Source organism: Podarcis liolepis, assembly GCF_965112155.1.
Source record: "Podarcis liolepis genome assembly, chromosome: 14".
In the NCBI taxonomy this organism is placed as follows: domain Eukaryota; kingdom Metazoa; phylum Chordata; class Lepidosauria; order Squamata; family Lacertidae; genus Podarcis; species Podarcis liolepis.
Window position 1 is genome coordinate 7,251,777 of NC_139569.1, and position 20,635 is coordinate 7,272,411.

General features: G+C 44.9%; 1 protein-coding gene across 5 annotated transcripts in view; it reads right to left on the bottom strand.

The window, feature by feature from the left end:
• Positions 1-20,563, bottom strand: part of TOM1L2 (target of myb1 like 2 membrane trafficking protein) — a 51,859-nt gene extending 31,296 nt beyond the window's left edge. For all 5 annotated transcript variants that reach the window (XR_014518917.1, XR_014518918.1, XM_083474367.1 and 2 more), the window contains exons 1-7: positions 20,438-20,563; positions 11,653-11,737; positions 9,709-9,787; positions 7,126-7,275; positions 3,555-3,689; positions 3,219-3,377; positions 2,977-3,093 (exon numbers count right to left, since the gene is read on the bottom strand). Coding sequence is in view for 3 of the 5 variants with exons in the window: in XM_083474367.1 (XP_083330493.1) it covers positions 2,977-3,093; positions 3,219-3,377; positions 3,555-3,689; positions 7,126-7,275; positions 9,709-9,787; positions 11,653-11,737; positions 20,438-20,489 (777 nt within the window). In the remaining 2 variants the exon portion in view is untranslated. The remainder of the gene's footprint in view (positions 1-2,976; positions 3,094-3,218; positions 3,378-3,554; positions 3,690-7,125; positions 7,276-9,708; positions 9,788-11,652; positions 11,738-20,437) is intronic.
• Between the last annotated feature and the right edge of the window lie 72 nt (positions 20,564-20,635).

Genomic DNA, 20,635 nt, shown 5'->3' on the forward strand with positions numbered 1-20,635 from the left:
ACAGGAACTCTGGGGGAACAGGACTGGATGCTGGCCGAAACAGCTGATCAACGACGTTGCTCCCGCAACCTGGGACCGGGCTGACTGGCCTTTATCTTCTCTGAGGCCAGGGGCGGTCCCGGCCCCCAGGAGACCCGCCTCTCCTGGCCTTAAGGCGAGCACTCCTCCTGGGAGAAACCAGTTCCCTCCGCCTCTCTGCCCTGAGCCTCTGCAGTTCAGGAGAGGCTGAAGGGTTACTGGACCCAGGGGGAGACTCACCTGTAGGCACTGAGTCCTCAACCACCTCCGGAGCCAGAGTGGATTCACCTGGTGCCTGCTCCTGAGGATCCGGCACAGGTGCAGGCGCTTCATAATCAAGGCCCTGCCCCAGCTCAGCCAGCCCTGGAGGCGGGGACTCCTGTGCAGGCTGGGATTCCTCCGGTTCAGCCTCTGAATCGGATTCCCAGGCCATCACAGTAAGGCTCTAGGGCCAGGGCGACATGGCTTCCGCATAAACGGTCAGGTCAGGGTGTAATACTGAGCTCAAAAGTTCAACTTCTTAAACATCTCAGCAATTCTTTAAAAATTAAGTTTCTAGTCCTTATGGCTGCAGATATAACTTCATGGGCAAGAGGATCTTAAGGGGTGACAGTAGTGGCAAGAGACTTCCTGTGGTCTGGGCATCAGTGGCGTAAGAAGCTCTTTGCAACTCCAGGTGACTAACTAAAGGACGATAAATTAAGCTAAAATACATACAGATTTGCATAAGGTAAATAATACCATGGAATGCAGCCTTTTAGTAGCATAGAATTCTGAACCACTGCAAAATACAGCCAAGCCTCTGTAGCCAAGCTGTACCTAGCAGTGTTTCCCAAGGCTGCCACTTTTAGAAGCCCTGGCCTTCAATACAAGAATTAGCCTCCTCCCTCTTTGCATTCCTCCCCCTTCGGAGTGGAAATTCAGGATTAAGGACAGCCATGTAAGGATACATATCTTCAATCCATTTAATTAGTATATTGATTGTTAAATTCCACTTTGACCAGTTTAATGTTTATGTAAAAAATTATGCTGAAACTCTGGTTTTACTATGCTGCCTGTTTAGCCGTAATAATAAACATTCATTCAAGGACAGCCATGCTGCTGGTGGTATCAGCACCCCCACCCCTGAGAAGAAAAACAAGCCTCGTTGACCTGGCATCTCATGGCCTGACGTTCTGCACCTGGACAAGTGTCACCTCGTGCTTCCCGCAGCTGCTTTCACAGCTTGAGGGCTGAGTTTACCATGTCAGCTTTGATCCCATCAGTTCAGAGCCAGATTGTGACATTTCAGAAGGTTGGATTCAGATGGAGAAGAGAGGGCTGGCGGGGCCTGTCTGTCTCTATTCTGCTGCAGCGCCTGGTTGCATGCCATTAAAAACCTTTCCTTTTTATTTAGCTGCTTATTGGGTTTCTGATGGGTAACAACTAACAACCAGGGCTTTTTTTCCAGCCGGAACTCAGTTCTCGCAGCTATCAGATGGGCACCACTGGAATTCTAAGACAAAGATGTTCATGGTGAGTTCCAGCACCTCTTTTTCTAGAAAAATAGCACTGCTAACCACCAACCGTCTTGTTACACTGATTCCCAGGCTGCCCCTTCCTTTTCCAGATAAGCTGATAGAACAGAACTGATAGCTCAGTCAGTAGAGCACGAAACTCTTAATCTCAGGGTTGTGAGTTCAAGCCCCATGTTGGGAAAAGATTCCTGCATTGCAGGGGGTTGGACAAAATGGTCCCTTCCAACTCTACATTGCCTCCCAGTACGCTTCCAAGCACAATTCAAAGTGTTGGTGCTGACCTTGAAAGCCCTAAACAGCCTTGACCCAGTATACCTGAAGGAGCGTCTCCACCCCCATCACTCAGCCCGGACACTGATGTCCATCTCCGAGGGCCTTCTGGTGGTTCTCTCCCTGTGAGAAGCAAAGCTACAGGGAACCAGGCAGAGGGCCTTCTTAGTAGTGGCGCCCGCCCTGTGGAACACCCTCCCATCTGATGTCAAAGAAATAAACAACTATCTGATGTTTAGAAAACATCTGAAGGCAGACCTGTTTAGGGAAGTTTTTAATGTCTGACATTTTAATGTATTTTTAATATTTTGTTGGAGGCTGCCCAGAGTGGCTGGGGAACAAATTTATTATTATTTATTATTATTATTATTATTATTATTATTATTATTATTATTATTATTGACAGGGGGTTGGAACACAAAACATCAGAGGAGCCCTGCTGGATCAGAACAGAGACTGTTATTTAGTGAATTTATATCTCGCCCTTGCACTCTGAGGAGCCCAGAGCAGCGAACAGATACACAATTCAAAAACCAGAACAAAGCAACAATGTTCTAAAACAGTTAAAACATTCTGAAAGCAACTGCAATTAAAAAGTAGCTATAGTTTAAAACGATTCTTCCATCCAGTGATTTTGAGGTTGCGGGGAACAGTCTTCTTCAGCCACGACATCCAGTCTTAGTCCTCATTAACAGCCATGGCTTCTCCCAAAGAATCCTGGACACTGTAAAGGGTGCTGAGAGTTGCTGATAGACCCTTGAACACCCTAGCAGTTCCCAGCTTTCATTGCAAAAAGCCATGGTGGTTAAAGTAGCATAGGAGTGCTTTAAAAGGATGGTGTGGCTGTGACTGAAGATCCAACGAGTTCAGCATTCTGCCTCCTATAGCAGAGGTTTCGGAAAAGTCTGCTAGCAGGACATGAAGGAAACAGCCCACCCTTACTCATGACCCACCCCACCCCCCGATCCCCAGTAACTGGTATTCAGAGAACATGGAGTCTTTGTTTAGCCACCAGGGCCAATGGCCACCTGCAAACATGTCTAAACTCATTTCAAAAGGCTTCTCAGCTAGTAGCCATCATCATACCTTGCGGCAGCAAATGGATGGGGGTGGGGAACCTTTCTCCTGCCCTGAATCTACTATGTTAATACTTTGGTTACAACACATTTACCTGCAGTAACTCTAGGTCTGATGAATCTTCTTGCCCAGGGACCATTTCTGTGAGCATTTCAGACATCACCTTGGTGTTTCCACGAACAACGTCCAGTTCACTCCGCAGTCGTGCAATCTATTTTTAAAAGCGGGGGGAGAGAAATGCAAGCCTTTACAGAAGCTGCATGCATTTCACGGTCTGATTTTTTTAAAAGGTTCTGGAGGCGGGCATGCCTTCTACAGTACCTGCTCAGACAATACCTGCTCTGTATTTGCTGTGATGGGGCCGGTCACATTCAAAGCTGGGGCCTGAGGAGCAGAGTACGCCGTTGGAGAAGGAGATGAATAGGAACTGGAGTTCATCCGTTGCTGAGACTGGGACCTGTGCATGCTGGCAGCTGGGTCAACTTCAGGAACGCTCTAGCAGAGAACAATGTGCAAACACTCAGATATACAGTATTCACCGAAAGATTGTGCTGCTGTCATTATCATGCTCTTTAGCCAAAAGGGCAGGGAAGGCAGAAGGCAGGGATCCTCTAATTGTTTCTCCTCCTCTACATAAAAAAGGAAGAAAAGCAGACAACACTGCCCACTTACTCTCTGCGGTGTGTGTATTGGAGACAAAGCATCCAGATCAGCCATTGGAAACTCAATCCCTTTTCTTTTGAGTTCTTCATAAATGTGGACCACCCCAGTTAGATCAGGGCTGCTTCGAAAGGCATCAGCCCAGGCCTGCAAAAGAAACAGAGAGTGTCACAAGGAACTCAATCCAGTTCCCTTCTATTGTGGAATTTGGTCTGTTATTTCTACTCTAAAGGAGTACACATTTCTTGAGAGTATACAGTACAGTTGTACCTTGGAGCCTTGCGACTCGAACATTTTGTCCCCTGAACGCCGCAAACACGGAAGGGAGTGGTCCGATTTGCAAACGTTCTTTGGAACCCGAACATCCAACGAGGCTTCCGCGGCTTCCGATTGTGTGCAGGAAGCTCCTGCAGCCAGTCGAAAGCTGTGGCTTGGTTGTCAAACATTTTCAGAAGTCGAACGGACTTCCGGAACAGATTCCTTTCGACAACCAAGGCACGACTGTACAGACGTGAACAATATTTCTTCAATCACATTGTCTCAGGGCTGTATGGTGACTGTAGGAGGGGTGAAAGCCTGAGAAAAGCCCCAAAGGTTTCTAATAAGGCCACAAAGGGTCAACTGAAAGTTCAAGGGTGCCACATCAGGACATATACTAAATGTAGTAAATAAATGTAATTATTTACTGAATTTATATCCTGCCCCAAGGAGCCCAGAGCAGCAAACAGATACACAATGTAAAAACAAGAAGAAAGCAAGAACATTCTAAAAACAATAGCAATTAGAGCAGGCATAGGCAAACTCGGCCCTCCAGATGTTTTGGGACTACAATTCCCATCATCCCTGACCACTGGCCCTGTTAGCTAGGGATCATGGGAGTTGTAGTCTTAAAACATCTGGAGGGCCGAGTTTGCCTGTGCCTGAATTAGAGCATCTAAAAGCAGTTACAGTTAAAAACATTCTGAATGTATCAATGGTAAGGAAACAAAGTTGTGAATGAAATAAGAAGTACGCGATTCATTTAATTCATAAAATTTATATGCCACTTAAGGGCAAAAAAAAAGAAAACTCTCATGGATCAGTTTCTCAGGAAGCACACAAATAAAGCCTTGCTGTGTGAGTGCATCATTATTTGTGTTCTTACATCTTCCAATAAGGTTACCGTATTTTTTGCTCTATAAGACTCACTTTTTCCCTCCTAAAAAGTAAGGAGAAATGTGTGTGTGTGTCTTATGGAGCGAATGCAGGCTGCGCAGCTATCCCAGAAGCCAGAACAGCAAGAGGGATTGCTGCTTTCGCTGCGCAGCGATCCTTCTTGTCATTCTGGCTTCTGAGATTCAGAATATTTTTTTTCTTGTTTTCCTCCTCCAAAAACTAGGTGTGTCTTGTGGTCTTATAGAGCGAAAAATACGGTAATTAAAGGCATCAATTCTCCGCCACCAATCCCACTTGAGCAGAGGGAACTTGGGTCTTTGATTGGCAAGATCCGCCCGAATTGGCCAAGCCAGTTTCCAAGGAATCGTCCCTAAATTACAGCTGAAGGCGTACTTCCTGCAGAAGCAATTCTCACTGCCTTGGAGCGTTGTGCCATTTTTTATTTACAAGCGAAAGGCCAGGAAAAGCACACGTTAACGGCACAGCAGCATTTTGGGCTGCTTCCAGACACGGGCAATTTAGCAGCAGCCAGTAACTGCTGTTCTGCTTCAGGCTGTAAGCAAAAATAGCAACTCTGCTGCTTCCAGACTTCTAGAAGCCAAATGACATTCTGGAGCCAACTGGGCAGTCCACCCCCTGCCCTGGTCCCAAATGTTGGAGGATGCTGGGGAGGAGAGAAAGGATTCTCATTGGGACCATGGTGCAGGAGGGAAAAGATGAAAACAGTCCCTTCTCTACCCATCACTCCACTCCTGATAAGGATACCCTGGAGATAAACAGCTGGATCTCTCGTCATCTTTCCCTTTTCTGAAAAACTGCCTCAATGAGGATTTGGCAGGGGGAGCCGGGGCGGGGGGCTGAATCCCCTCTCTCTCCAAATCCATTCTCCAAAGCAAGTCCTTACACAAAGCAAGGGATGAAGAAAAACAAAACAAAACACACACACACACACCCAATATCATAGCCATATTAAGTTCTCCTCGCTCTCTGCTTGGCTTTAACGTCTTGCCTGCCTGATGAAACATTCTGGAGAACTAAATAGCTTGCCACACTTTTGTAATGTAGATTTTGGGAGATTTTTCTCATGGGCCAACATGGCTTCTTTTGAGCTACTCCGTACGTTATCCTTCACAGAAATGAGGACTTTCAGCAGCCTGTAGCTCCCCTTGATCAATAGAAACACAGAATAGCACTCTGATCTACTGGCTTTCACCTAATATAGTCAGGCTGCGGGGGACAGGACTAGAGAGTGGGGGGGGGGAGTGAGGAAATTCTGACTGGGGGGGGCAAATTAGGCCCAACAGGAGGCTGGATTTGTGCCAGCTCACCCCCATCTGATTTCATATATGACATTAAGTCTGGGGCAAGTAAAGAAGTGGCCACAAAGGAACAACAACACATCTTAAAGGTTAGAGTGTCAGACTATGAACTGGGAGAAAAGGGCTTGAATCCCCACTCAGTCATGAAGCTCCCTGGGCCAGTCACTCACTTCCAGCCTAATCTACTTCACAGGGTTGCTGTGAGGATGAAACAGGGAACAGAACCACGCACGTTGCCTTGAGCTCCTTGGAAGATAAAAGTGCTATATAAATGTAGCAAGTAAATAAATAAATAAATTGTGGGAAGCTGATATTCAGGGGATTATTTCTGACGGGAAGGAAGGGGTGGCGTTGTGGCGTACACCCCCCTTTTAAGAACAAATCTGCTGAAATTAAGGAAGCCGTGTTGAAATTTATGCATCAATGGTATTTGGACACCTGCAAGACTTCATTATATTAATCATCCCTTTGTTGGAGAGGATGTCAAATTCTTGGTATGCTGATCCATCTCTGGAGGGAGTGTAAAAAAGCACAGAAATGTTGGCAGGACATTTTTGCAAGCCTTACTGATCTCCTTCGCAGAGGTTTTGAAACGGAACAGGGATTAGCTTTGCTCTCTTTATTTAGAGGGTGAAACAGGGATCTCCCTTGTAAGAATCTGATAAACCCCCTCCTTGTGGAGCCGGGGGTACATTGGAAGGATGCAAGCAGATGGACTACCCACAAAAGGTAAGTTAAGAGTATGTTACTTGGCTTTGGCTGATAAACGTACATAACACAGTAGAGTGATGCAAGGAGGATTTTTTAAAAGATACTTTAAATGCTGATTGATTTATGTTTGTTTATTTTATTAACTGTCATCTGGAAGAACCTAGACCCCTGTAACTCACACATCTTTTTGACTTGGCTATTTAACTTAACATGTTGGTATTATTTTCTTCCTTATACACATTTGTATTTTGCTTTGGTGACCAATAAACTATTACTTATTGTTTGTATTTTTTCCATAATAATAAAAACTAATATATATATATAGAGAGAGAGAGCGCCTACTTTTGACTAATATTGCGTATCACTCAGAAGGCAGAAACAAAAGCTCAGTGACAGACCTGAATTAGTGCAAGTACTTTATCCTGGACAATGGTGGGTGGGTTGTTCTTGGGAGAGATGATTTTCACCAGGACACCATCTATGAAGTCACGGTTTGCTACTAGGACATGAAAGCGATGGCCACAGTTCTTCACACATGTTTCCAGTACCTGTGGGGGGGGGAACATCATTACTGGTGGAGCAAAGAAAGCTGGTGAACACATGCAAGGAAGAAATTCATTGCCATGGACAGTAGCTAATGTCCAGGGGCGTAGGGACACTTTGAGAAAGGAGTAGCCCAGGGTGGTAGTCCAGGGGATTGATCATTTCACTCACCATGGCCAGTGTTCTGCCATTTTCTAGGGAGCATGGTGAGCCCCTAACCTTCCTCCCAGCTCGGGGTGGGGGACATCCCTAACTGGGATAAAAACTATGGTTTCTTTGGGCACTGTCAGGGAACTGCCATCGGAGCCAGAGGGAGAGAGAGGGCTCCAGAGGGGTTTTGGAGAGCGTCCCGGGAGGGAGAGAAGCAGCACATCTTCTGGGGAAGGAAATCAGCGTAGCACCAGTGGAGAAGGGGGGCAGATGGGGGAATCGGCGAGGAGGCTCCATGACTCTTCACCGGGGACCAGCGGGGAGAGCACAGGTCCTCCGCTGCCCACACCCTCCCTGCGCAGAAGGCTTCCGCGCAGGGAGACTAGGCGGAGACTAGGCGTCAAAGAACTTCTTTGCTGGAAGAAGTTCAAGAAACGCCCACTGACGGATTCTGCCAGCGATTGAGACAGCCACAGGCGAGTGGCTGTCCAGACAGAAAAGGTTCACTCAGGAAACCCAGCCAGGTGTGGCGACCATTTACGCACGAGCAACCCCTAGAACCATTACAGGCACTATGTTTCAAAGCAGAAGAAGAAGAAGACGAAGAAGAGGGGAAGGAGTTTGGATTTGATATCCCACTTTATCACTACCCGAAGGAGTCTCAAAGCGGCTAACATTCTCCTTTCCCTTCCTCCCCCACAACAAACACTCTGTGAGGTGAGTGGGGCTGAGAGACTTCAGAGAAGTGTGACTAGCCCAAGGTCACCCAGCAGCTGCATGTGGAGGAGCAGAGACGTGAATCTGGTTCACCAAATTACAAGTCCACCGATCTTAACCACTACACCACACTGGCTCTTATAGGTGCTCTATGCAGTAAATGCAGAAGAACAAGCTCAGTCCTGGAGAGGGGAGGTGGGGAACTGCCCCACAATCACACAAGGCTTCTGATTACCTCCAAAGCTCAGTGCTGTGAAGGGAACAATCCTTACCGCTTTTCTCCAAGTGCACCCACTGCACTTCTGAAATGCTTAGAGCACTGCAGCAACAACCACCCCACTTCCATGTGTGGATTGTCCCCCCCCCCCCCCGGCTGAATGGGGAATTGCTCCTGATGTCACTTTGTGTTTTGGAGACACAGAATTCTGGTACCCACAGAATCCTGGTGCCCAACCTGTTTTGGCTGTCCACCAAAGGCCAGTCAAAATTGTGAAACAAAAAGACATGAGCCCTGGCAATCACAGAAAATATTATTCTTAATTTGAAAGTCTCTAGTGGATCAGATGCACCAGAGCACTTTTATTCCACATGGTGGGGCTTTACTTCTTATACTTCTGGAACTGTGGTTTAGACCTCTTGGGCTTGCTGATCGGAAGGTTGGTGGTTCGAATCTGTGTGATGGTGGTGAGCTCTTGTTGCTCTGTCCCAGCTCCTGCCAACCTAGCAGTTTGAAAGCACACCAGTGAAAGTAGATAAATAGGTACTGCTGCAGTGCAAAGGTAAATGGCATTTCCGTGCATTCTGGGTTCCGTCACGGTGTTCCGTTGCACCAGAAGCGGTTTAGTCATGCTGGCCACATGACTCAGAAAGCTGCCTGCAGACAAACGCTGGCTCCCTCAGCCTGAGGCAAGATGAGCGCTGCAACCCCATAACCACCTTTGACTGGATTTAACTGTCCAGGGGTCCTTTACCTTTTCACTTTTAGTTCTGGAACTGGTCACAAAATTCCCTATCTGCACTGATGAGTAAAATTTGGTTATCCTAATGAAAACTCTAATATACAAGTGGATCTCATATCAATGAACTGCTCCAGTAAGGGAGGCAACTTGAATAAAATATTGTGGGGGCGCAGGTTAAGCCCTGGCCCACATAATCTATCACATGACACAGTGCACACACACCATTTGAATGGGAATGCCCGCCAACTTTGTGGGGGCTCAACCCCCACAGATATTTTATTGTGGGGGGGTCAAAGCCCCCAACGGCCCCTAGGAGTTGGCTGCTACGACTGCAGGAGCCTAATAAAAAGTAGAATAATAATCATCATTTGTGGACCACTGGCCTTAAATCTTCCTCCTCCAATGTGGCTACAGATGCCTGTTAGTATTTCATGCAGTCCGATGCTGCAGTTGAGATTGTTATAAATCACATGCCTGTCTAAGAAGACTGCCACTTTCTGCACACCTTTTCTTGTTCCAAGTTGGTAAGAGGAAGAGGGGGAGAGCAGATTTGTTTTGGAGGTCTCCCAATTGCTGACCCCTGAATCACATCCACTTGCACACGCTACTCACCGTTAGAGCCAGCATTACTTCCCTGTAGTTTTTGTTTCCATTCAACCTCTTCTTAAGCGCTCGGATGGCATCCTTTGGGCTGATGGGGAAAACACAGGGCCACAGATAAGGGACAGCTACAAGTAACTGCACTTCTCACAGTAAAGGCAATATTGCAGTTCTAATGTTAGCTCATTATTTGAACCCTCAGGGTTTGGAGACAGAAACTGTACTTGCACATCACCCGAGACCATGGTTGAGTGCAATATACACACGCAAAAATTAGCTGTAGCAATCCTTCAGCCCTTGTGCTTAACACTCCCTTCTTTGGCTTTTCAGCTGCACAGGACGAGGAGCTTGGAGGCTTCTGCTCCTCATCAACTACAGCTTAACAAATAATCTAAACTGGGAACTTTGGTTCACATTAACTATGGTTAGTTTCAAAAAGTCAGCTTTGTAAACCATGGTTTGGAGTTGGCTTGTCTCAAACAACCAAAGTTAGCTGCTCTGGTCAGCAAGTCAAACTGTGGTTGAGCGAGAGGGAAAGTTTCTGAATGCCTCCTTCTAGACATGTAGGAGAAGGGGCAGAGGAGACTCCTAAGCTGCAGGTCAGTGTGCTTAAAAAAACTAGGACTGTACCTTTCCCACAGTTTTTGAACCTCTTCAAATGCAACAAAAAACAAGTGAGTTTGTTTTGGGCCAGGCAGAAGCAACCAGACTAGTACTGCAGCCTAGGACCCTTGTACCTATGGGACTGCCTCTCCTGGTATGCCCCGTGGAGGACCTTAAGGTCCATAAATAACAACACTTTGGAAGTCCCGAGCCCCAAGGAGGTTAGATTGGCCTCAACCAGGGCCAGGGGCTTTTCAGCTCTGGCCCTGGCCTGGTGGAGCACTTTTTCACAAGAGACTAGGGCCCTGCTGGATTTGACATCTTTCTGCAGGGCCTGCAAGATGAAGCTGTTCCGCCTGGCCTTTGGGCTGGACTCAGTCTAACCCCCCCCCCATTTATTTTATTTTTATGGAACCCCTTATATGGGATTTTATATATAAATTTTCCCTTGGCTCTTTTTGCTGGCCCACGTAGGACCAGCATGGATAGTTGGCCCCAGTGAATATTTGACGTTTTCTCTCCTTATGGCTTTGATCTATAGGCTACCACTAAAACGAGGGTGCATTTTAAGCTGCATTTTAAACTGTATTCTAACTTATATTTTAATCACCTGTTTATTTTGTTTTGTTTTGAATGTTTTTACTGTGTTTATATTTGGTGTTAGCCGCCCTGAGCCTGGTCTTGGCCAGGAAGGGCGGGGTATTAAAAAAAATATTGTATTTATTTATTTAATTTATTTTGTTGTTGTTGTTGTTGATGTTGTTGTTGTTGTAGCAGCGGAGATGCAAACAATGTTATGAGAAGGAAGGGATTGTTCTGCTGACCCTGGCACCATCAATGTGCTCAGAAGGGGAAGCTCAGAACCATCTGTGACAAGCAGCAGAAGCCGAGCTATGCTTTGTCAATAACTGCTTGGCTTTTCCTTAACATGCAGTCTTTATAATTTCCCTGGAGTGCTCAGGTGAACATATTGTCCCCTCATGTGGGGAAGGGAAAGAGGGAATAATGGTAACATAAGAAGAGCCTGCTGGATCAGGCCAATGGCCCACCGAGTCCAGCATCCTGTTCTCGCAGCAGTAAAACAGGTGCCTGTGGGAAACCCACAAGCAGAACCCAAGCAGAAGAGCCCTCTGCCCTCCTGGGATTTATGGAAATCAAACCTTACAAATAAGGCATTCTACAAATGAACTATAACACTGCATGTAAACACCTTCTGGTGAAAAGGAATGCCAGCGCAGTAACACCCAGCTGATTAAAAACAACAACAGCAACACTCACACCAGCACACAGCAAGCAATTCTGCTTTCCCCCCCTGTGCTATCCATAGTCACAGACACACAAAGACAGACATACCCTTCTTCTGTCTCATTGATGATGTCACATATCTCCATGTTAAGTGTCCAGTCTTCACTCTGTAGGGAGCCATCTGTAGCCTTTTCTATTTAAAACAAAACAGAGCAAGCAAAATATTTGTTCACTCTTTTCCAGATGAAAAGCCAAGCTTCAGAAAATGATTTGCACCAGGCTGGTCAATGGCCACATGCCCACGGTCATGTAAGAACTACCTCCAGGTAACCAGAAGAAGGAAGTTCTAATTCTCCTCTGAAGTGCTGTCAGGCCAATGGTGTGCCACAGTTTATTTCTTTTCTAGAGCACCACTCATGTACATCTTGTTTTACAAAGAATGAGGGAACAGTTAGGGTTCACATTTGTCACATTTATTCACAGTTAGGGGGAACAGTTAGGGTTCTGCTCCACTCTGCTCCACAGTTTACAATCCAGAAACTAGGACAAGGGAATCAACAAAGGAAGGACATGGAAATCGAGGTGGGGCAAAAAGGTGCATGATTATTACAATCTTGCATGCCTAGTGTCCTTCAAGAATGTCAGCATTTTCGGGTGACAGTTGATCACATATCATCAGATTCAGGTTGCACAATTAAAGTTGATATACTGCCCTTGTGCAACAAGCCCACTTCCTTCCCCAAATTGGAACATTTTGCAATAAGGGAAGTGATGGGAAAATGCACTGGATAACAGTCAATTGATGCTGTGTCGTATAACCTCTCTGCAATCAAACAGGAATTAAGGCTAAAAATAATAATAACCAGTGTCGTCAAACCTGCCAGTAAACTAGGTACAAACAAAGTAGGGTGCAGCTCAACAAATAGGCCATCTAAAAGTCAACTTGGATATGGTAAGCTACAAATATTAAGTGCAACAAAATGTTGCCAGGCACAGTGCTCCTGCTCAGGGTTCCAGCCAGCCAACCATAACTTCTTAAAGGATACTCCATCATACACACACACTTTCCTTTTTCTTCCAATTGTCTGTAGCCACTAAGTATGCTCAGTCATCTTTGGGCATTTCTGACTTTTTAAAAACCATGTCTTCAAAGACCTCCCCTGAAGAAAAATCCCAATAAAATGGGGAAACTGATTTGCCCAGTGAAAAATAATTGGAAAACAGGGAGTCAGAGCATGAGTCCAACTAGCCTAGTATTGTTTATTCTGACTGGCAGCAGACTGCCTGGCACACACAGGTTTTTCCCATCACTTGGTACCTTGTGAAGGGTAAGGCTATGAATGGCTATCTCCACTGCCTAAGGCAGAATGCCTCGGTATGGCTGTGGTTGGGAATCACAAGTGTTGTTGCACCCGGATCTCTCAGTGTGATCTTCACCTAGACATCCTGTTGGCCGCAGTAAGAGAATCCTGGACAATGGCAGGCCTTTGGCCTGATCCAGCAGGGCTGCTCATCTAGCCCTTTGAGCAGAAGGTGCCATGGATCTGACGCAGGCCATTCTGCACACAGAACAGGTCTCTTCCATTGAGCCGTGTGCCTTCTGCATGATTTCTGCAGTTATGACTTACTTTGATAGAAATAAACTCATTCAAATATGGCAGCTGCTTGGCTGGAATCTGTTGACAGTCCTCAAATTTTAAGAGGATGGGTAGGTATTACACATACACACACCACAACTAAAACATCCACCTTACTCAACTATGTGGCCTGAAAAATCCAAAGAACACAATCAGTTTTACAAATTAATTCCAGCTTTAAACACATAGTATTAACTGGAGATACAACATACACAATACTGAGCAGCCAGCTTCCTTTCAAATGTATGCACCCCAAAGCCACCCAATCCATTATTTGACAAAGATTTAATTTGCAATTCACGAGGATTTCCTCTGTAGCATAATCCATTATCACGAACTGAAAGCTGATCTGAAAAAAGCTTAAACAACTTAAAGCACTTTAAGATCAAGGCACATTTTGGGTACGCTTATAATAGCAGCCAACAAGAATATTAGGAAGCCAAGTTTTGAGCATAAATCGTGTCCCAAACGTAATGTCACTTAAGTGCTTTACAACAGAAAAACATTGCCTTATTCACTGCAGAAACGCAAGCTAATCTCCGTGTAGAAGATTAGGCAACCCTGGTTCTGTAAATCATACAGCAACAATGAAAATTCCAGCTTCCCGATCGGAAATATAAAAAGCTCTCCAATGATTGTTTCACTGTGGTAGCTCTACCATAGGGAGTGACAGGATATTAATGTAACATGGGGTGAGGAACCTCTGGCCCACAGGCCTAATTCACACCACCATTGGTCCCATCAGGCTGTTTTGGGCAAGGTACATCCATCCACCTGTTCTACTTCTGATGTATTATCCCTGACCAGCGGCCATCCTGGCTAGAGCTGATGGGATTTGGAGTCCCTTTACATCTGGAAGGGCAGGTTCCACAACCTTCCTTTATTTCCAGAACAGCTGAAGAAGAATCTTTGCCTTAACGTAACCCCACATATTTTAAGAGATGCTGAGGACGACTTACGACTGCTCTTACCAGCTAAATCCCAGCAAACAGTTACCAAGGAGAGGGATTTCTCAGTGGTGGTATCATCATTGTGACCCCACACAAATGAGGCCCAGCTGGCCAACTCCCTCTTTTTCAGGAATTTCATCAGATCTTTTTTGTTCAAAAATCTTGCAAGAGCAGAATTTTGTCATCACTGATGTGAACTTGCCAGAGGCTGTTGTGTTAAGTGATTTTCTATTAAGTATTTTAATTGTTAACTGATCCTCATAGAATTTTTTATTGCTTTCTGCTAGACACTGCAAAAACCTGTGAGTGGGAAGGCATTTCAGAAACAAAAATAAATGAGTGTCATATGTCTCAGCTCTTCCTAAACACTTCTCTAAAAGGGTTTTGCAGGCCTCACATTTAACTAAAGTCTTTGTTACATCCAATTAAATTTTCCTGTGAACCAGTGCTATTTCCTGGCAGAGAAACTACAATGCTGATGCATTTGCAGCCCTGAATATATATATTTCAAATTATGGGAGGCCGCAGGAGTTTGACTGCAGAGACCAAAGCTGAGACCAAGGCAATATGCTCAAATGAAACTATTCTCTGTGTTTCGCAGCATCAAAAGAGCCACCAATGAATGCAACAGCCAAATAATTGTGCCTCACACACTCAGGCAGGAAGAACCATGGAAACATCAGACAAGCAAAGCACTGTGAAGCCAGACAGACTTCAGCTGAGGTTTTCCTCCAAAAAAACACCATTGGCAATTATAAAACAGGCGGCAACTTTGCTTCTTCTAAGGAGCCGCCTGCTTAACTGTCATCACGCAGCCCCAGAATTAGGCCGAATTTTTTAACATACAATCCCTTCTCTTTGAGGCCATTAGCATCTTTGCCACTGGAAACAAACATCCAATTTATTATGTACAACTCACTCGAAACCCCACTATCAAAATGTCTCATAATAAATATAAGGGGCACCTTATATTTTGCTTGCAGCAAATGGGGAGCAAAAAAAGGTGGAGTATAGTTAATATATAAAACTTTTAAAGTCTTAGCAACAGTAGGATCAAGCATTTTGCCCCACCCAAGTTGCAAGACATAGCGATTCGAGGGTTGAGCCTGAACAGGTTCAAATTCATCTTCATTGGATGCACTTGGCAACAGAACGGGTCAACGAAACTGCTCTTTGGTACTTGGGTATTGTTAAAAAATACAGAACCATGTCTTCCTTGGTCTTTCGTGCTGGGGGTAAGCTGGAGGAACAGAACCTAGTAATAATGTCTCCCACTACCCCCTTCCTTGAACCACCTGTATTTCCACCACTGGCACAAATTTTAACAATTTGATAAACAAGGACAATGGCTTCATTGAATTAATATACAACCAATGCAGAAATAAAGATAAACTTGGAAATATTGAATGGATGGATGGATGGATGAACACAACACTTTGTATCTATGTCTATAATAAAAGCAACAAGTAACTGGACCATCAAGAAGAACTGAACATTTTATTCAACAACAAAAAAACAACAACATTTACAGGCACAAGTTTATTATCTGAACAATACAAAACAAGGATTTTGCTTCATCTCCTACAAAGAAAAGGCATGTCTGGAGTCCACCCACCATACACACACTTCCTTGGAAAAATATTTTGGGCTGAACAATCTTTTACCAACATATCTTGGAAAAGATGTAACAAATGGGACAATCCTTTATTTATGTTATGCTATTGGACTGATGAACAATTTATTCTTAGGACGTAAAACAGAATGTATGCTCTGTTTTTCTTACTGCTTTTGTTTGATGAATTCAGTATGTGCAAAACTGAAACAGAAATAAGAGTGGCATTCAACTCATTTTTACTCAGAGGAGAGCTATCAAAATTAAAGAGCAGTTAGGTCTGTTAATGTCAGCAGGACTACTCTGAGTAAAAATTAGTTGAATACCACATGAAGCATTTAAAAAACACAGCCTGGTGATTTGGTTGGAATTGCTGCTTACTAATGGAATAGGAATTAACAACCACCACCACACAGCAGTGGTTTTAAATCTAAGTTCCCAGGAACTCTGGGGTTCCTTGAAATCTCAAGGGCAAAAACATTAAGGGCACACAAGCTTCTCTAGAAGATGACTTACACAACAACAATTGCAAAATTCTACTCTATTGCATTATCGACAGCAAGCAGCTGCAAGAAACTGTTGGGTGTGCTCCCATAGGTTAATGGAGAGAACCATCAAGCCTGCCCACTGAAAAGAGAATGTACCCAAGAACATGCCCAGGGAGTCCTTGGAAGATAATAGATGTGGAAAGTGTTTCCTGAAGACAGAAAGTTTGAAGAAGAAAAAAAGCTGCCTAGAGAACTACTTCTCAACTTTTATCTAGGCTTAGCACTGTGCAGAGATTTTCAGTTTTCCCCAAGCTGCCCTTGGGACTTTCAACTGAGCACAGAACACCCCACGACTTTTAACAGTACTTGTACTGTAACAAAAACTCATCAAAGCTATGGGAACGTCTGAGTTTAAATAGATGGATTCTCAGAGCCCCTTTTTCAAGGTCACAGGAAAGGTCAGCACCAGAGCCAGGATGGAAACTGAAATTCCTGACACTGAACAGCATGCACACTTAAGTCCTTGCCCCCGCTGGACAGCAATTTCCCACTAAACAAAGTGTAGCAGTTTACCAGAGGCGAGTCTAAGACTATTTGGACCCCTATGACAAAATGACTGTTCCTTTATTAGGCTGTCACGTATGGGATAGTATCTGCTATTTGTTTCCCAAGCAACTGAGGGGGCTACATTGCCCCATGGACAATCAGCTCCCCACAACAAAACCTAGCAGTCAGAGAAGAGGCACAGTGCAGGAACAGGGCCCCCAATAATCACATTATTGCACAATAATGCTTTAGGCCAAGCATTGCCATTACAACCAGAACACAAAAGTGGCCAGTATCTTACTCTCATGGTACGGAGGGGAGCAGTTGCCACAAGACTCAGGCCTCATCTCTGGGCCCACCTGGATGCTGTTGGAGAAGCCCAATCGTGCTCCCTTTCCTTGAGCCATATCATTTGCTTTGAACACAGAATATCTCAGATTCAGTCACTGGTATCTCCAGGAAGGGCTAAGAATGTCTCTGATGAAACCCTGGAAGGGCACAGTAGTCGCTGAGCTAAATAGGCCGGTGGTCTGTCTTGCTGTAAGGTGGCTTCCTCTGTTCATATATTCCTCAGACCTGCTCTTGTCTCCCAATTTCAAACAGTCCTCTCCCCCACTCCCAGTCCAATAGGATGGTTCAAGGATGATGAGGGATCAATCTGAACATGGAGGTTCTACGACGGGTAAAAGCCACTGGCAGGCAATATTATCCACCATTTGATAAATTCTTGGTTCTTTAAAGTCATCTTTAAATTGTCAACCTCAAACCACCACCCCCATCCTATGGCAACCAGTTCTGTAAGGTAAAAGTCTGCATTATGAAAACAATGCTTTCCTTTAAAAAAAATCAACCACATATTGCAAATCAATGTCACCAGTCAGGTTCTTGTGTTTTGAAACAAGGCTTCTTTATTGCAATCATAGTTCTATACTTTCACTTAGTCATTGCTTTTCAAAGCCAAGAAAACCTCAGCCTCTCCTCAAGTGTGTCTCAGTCAGGAAGTCATTCTTAACTTCTCTGATCATTTTAGACATGCTTTTCGGTGTACTTCCTAAGAGATCTTATTTGAGATGATTCGGTGATAAAAACTACACACCTGAGATTCCTCCATGTCAGGTTGACCTATCTGACTCCACCCCACCTTTCCTCCCAGTTTCATTCTTTGACTCACCCCACCTCAGAGCACCCTAGGCATCCTCAGTTCCTCTTTTACTCCCCAATATCTTCCAAAATTTCACAGCTAAAAATAGGGCCTTGAACATAACATCCCAGCTTAAGGTTTTTAACTGCCTGAGGCAAAGGATGAGGTGGTTCCCCTGTCCTAGTTCTGCATACAGAAACCACTCAGACTGGCAATTGAATCTTATTTTAATGCTGGTGACAGAACAGAGCCTTTTAGCAAAATGGAGAGCAGTAGGCTTGCTTTAAAGGAGTAGTTAAAAAACAAACCCTATGGAACTCCCATTGACTTGTGCCTTGCCCCATGTGTATAACCATTTACGCAAGCAATGAAGAACTTTGTGTTTAATGCAACCTTTTAACTGAGATCCTAATTGGGTTTTACAGAACAGCTTCTTAAAGTATGCTGTATGTTTGGTCATGTAAACGGCTAACAGAAATACAAAAATATATACAGTGGTACCTCGGGTTAAGAACTTAATTCATTCTGGAGGTCTGTTCTTAACCTGAAACTGTTCTTAACCTGAGGTACCACTTTAGCTAATGGGGCCTCCCACTGCCCCTGCGCTGCCGCTGCGCAATTTCTGTTCTCATCCTGAAGAAAAGTTCTTAACCCAAGGTATTATTTCTGGGTTAGCAGAGTCTGTAACCTGAAGCGTCTGTAACCTGAAGCTTCTGTAACCCGAGGTACCACTGTATTTGTCTTTCAGAAGTATTTGTCAATGAAACAAGCTCTGCCATTCTCCAGCAATCGTCTCTACTGTATACAGGGCAGGGTTCTTGTACACACAGTTCGAACCTCCCAACCTCACTGCCACTCTTCCAACCCCAAACATTTGCTGCCTGAATTGGGTGTGTTTTCTCTTTAAGGATCGGGTGTGTTTGCTCTTTAAGTTGCAGATATACTAGAAAAGCAGATATACTAGAAAAACAAAAGTCCTCCTGTAACCTGTTATCAACAGTTCAAACAAATGTCAGCGGTTTCAAGGTATGTAATGACAGGTTGTGCACAGTAAGGCACACTTTACTGTGCACACACATAAATTTATGTTCATGAGGACAAGACCAGGGAAGAGGGCTGGATCATGAATAATAGAGAGTCAGTGTGGCAGCATAGTTAGTGTTGAACCAGGAAATCAGGGCTCAAATCCCCAATGAGCCATGAAGCTCCCTGGGTGACCTTGAGTCAGTCAGTCACTCTCTCTCAGCTTAACCTACCTCAAAGGATAGTTGTGAGAATAAGATGTGGAAGGAGAGAACCATGTAAATAACAAATAAAACATAATTAGTGACAACTCCAGACAACTAGGGTTTTAACTAGCTACAAGATGTTTGAGTCTTAGTTTTCAACAGTACTTTGTTGATATGATTAGGTCTGCTGTGGCGGGTAGTTTTACAGTTTCATTTTTTGGGAATCGAATGATGATTTCCTAAGAGGCATATTGCAGTTATTTATTATTTAAATACTGTACAGAAGCTGCATTGAAAGGGTACTTGGCCTAAAAGATGGCATATAAATATTTCAAACAAAACTAACAACCTCAGGCTAATAACATTTTGGCAAGGCATTCTCAAAATGCAAACACAGGGAGAAAATAAGCACAGTGATGGGACACAGGCCAGAAAATAGGGACAGCTAGAGGATACAGTATGGCCTGGCCTATATTCATTAGAACCCACAAAGGAACCCATATATTGTAGTTCTAACTATATCAATCTATTCATCTCAAATCCACAGTCAAAAGGTCAAAATGGGGCCAATGCTTTACCAGGAGGAAAAGAACCAGGGATGACAGATAGTTTTATCTGTTCATTCAATGGTCCTTAATGCACCTTTTAGGACACGCTGTCATCACAGAGTGACTCACAAGGCTCCTAGTATGCAATAAAATGTCTGTACTATTATTTTTTGCTTAAAATATTGCATGTCACTTTTGAGCTGCTGCAGCAAAAAAAGAGACTGCTTAATTTTATTTTAAAAATCACCAATAATACAATTACCCTCCGCAAAGACTAAAGTTGAGGCATATGACATGGCTATATATATAATAATAATATTTATGGGGAGAGAGAGCCATCAGGGACAAACTTAGCAGACTGACAGGCTGGCAAGGAGCGCATAGGCAATGATTCACCAAGGGCAGCAATTAAAATAAAATATATACAAGGACGCTGGAGAGGAAAGACTTTCACCTCCCAGCTCCATCCCTGGTTCACGGTTGGCCAATGACGCCAAGCAGGCCTGGGGCTCCCTTCGTGGGTCAAGAGGGGGCCAGGACGGGGCGGGCCGTGAAGCCGGTACAGGTGCATCTTCAGGTGCAATTCTCCTGCCATTCCAGGAGGGAGAAGCTGCGTCTGCCCAAATCCCCCCCTGGCCCGCTGACAGGGGCCTTTGCGGCTTCTCCCCCCCCCCGTCTCCCCGTCCCCGTCGCCTCAGGCCTGCCCCCCTGCCCCGCTCCCCTCGGCCGCCCCCTCTCTTACCGAGGCTCTGCCCCACCGGGGTGCTGAAAGGGTTGCCCAACAGAAACTCCATCTTGGGATGACAACAAACCCGACCGGCCTCCCCGCCCGCTCCACCTCTCGGAGCCTCCTCTCCTCATCCCCCCCCCCCCGCCCAAACCTCCTCAGCCCCGCCTCCAGCTCGTGACTGACAGGCCTCTCCGGCCAAGCAGAACCTCC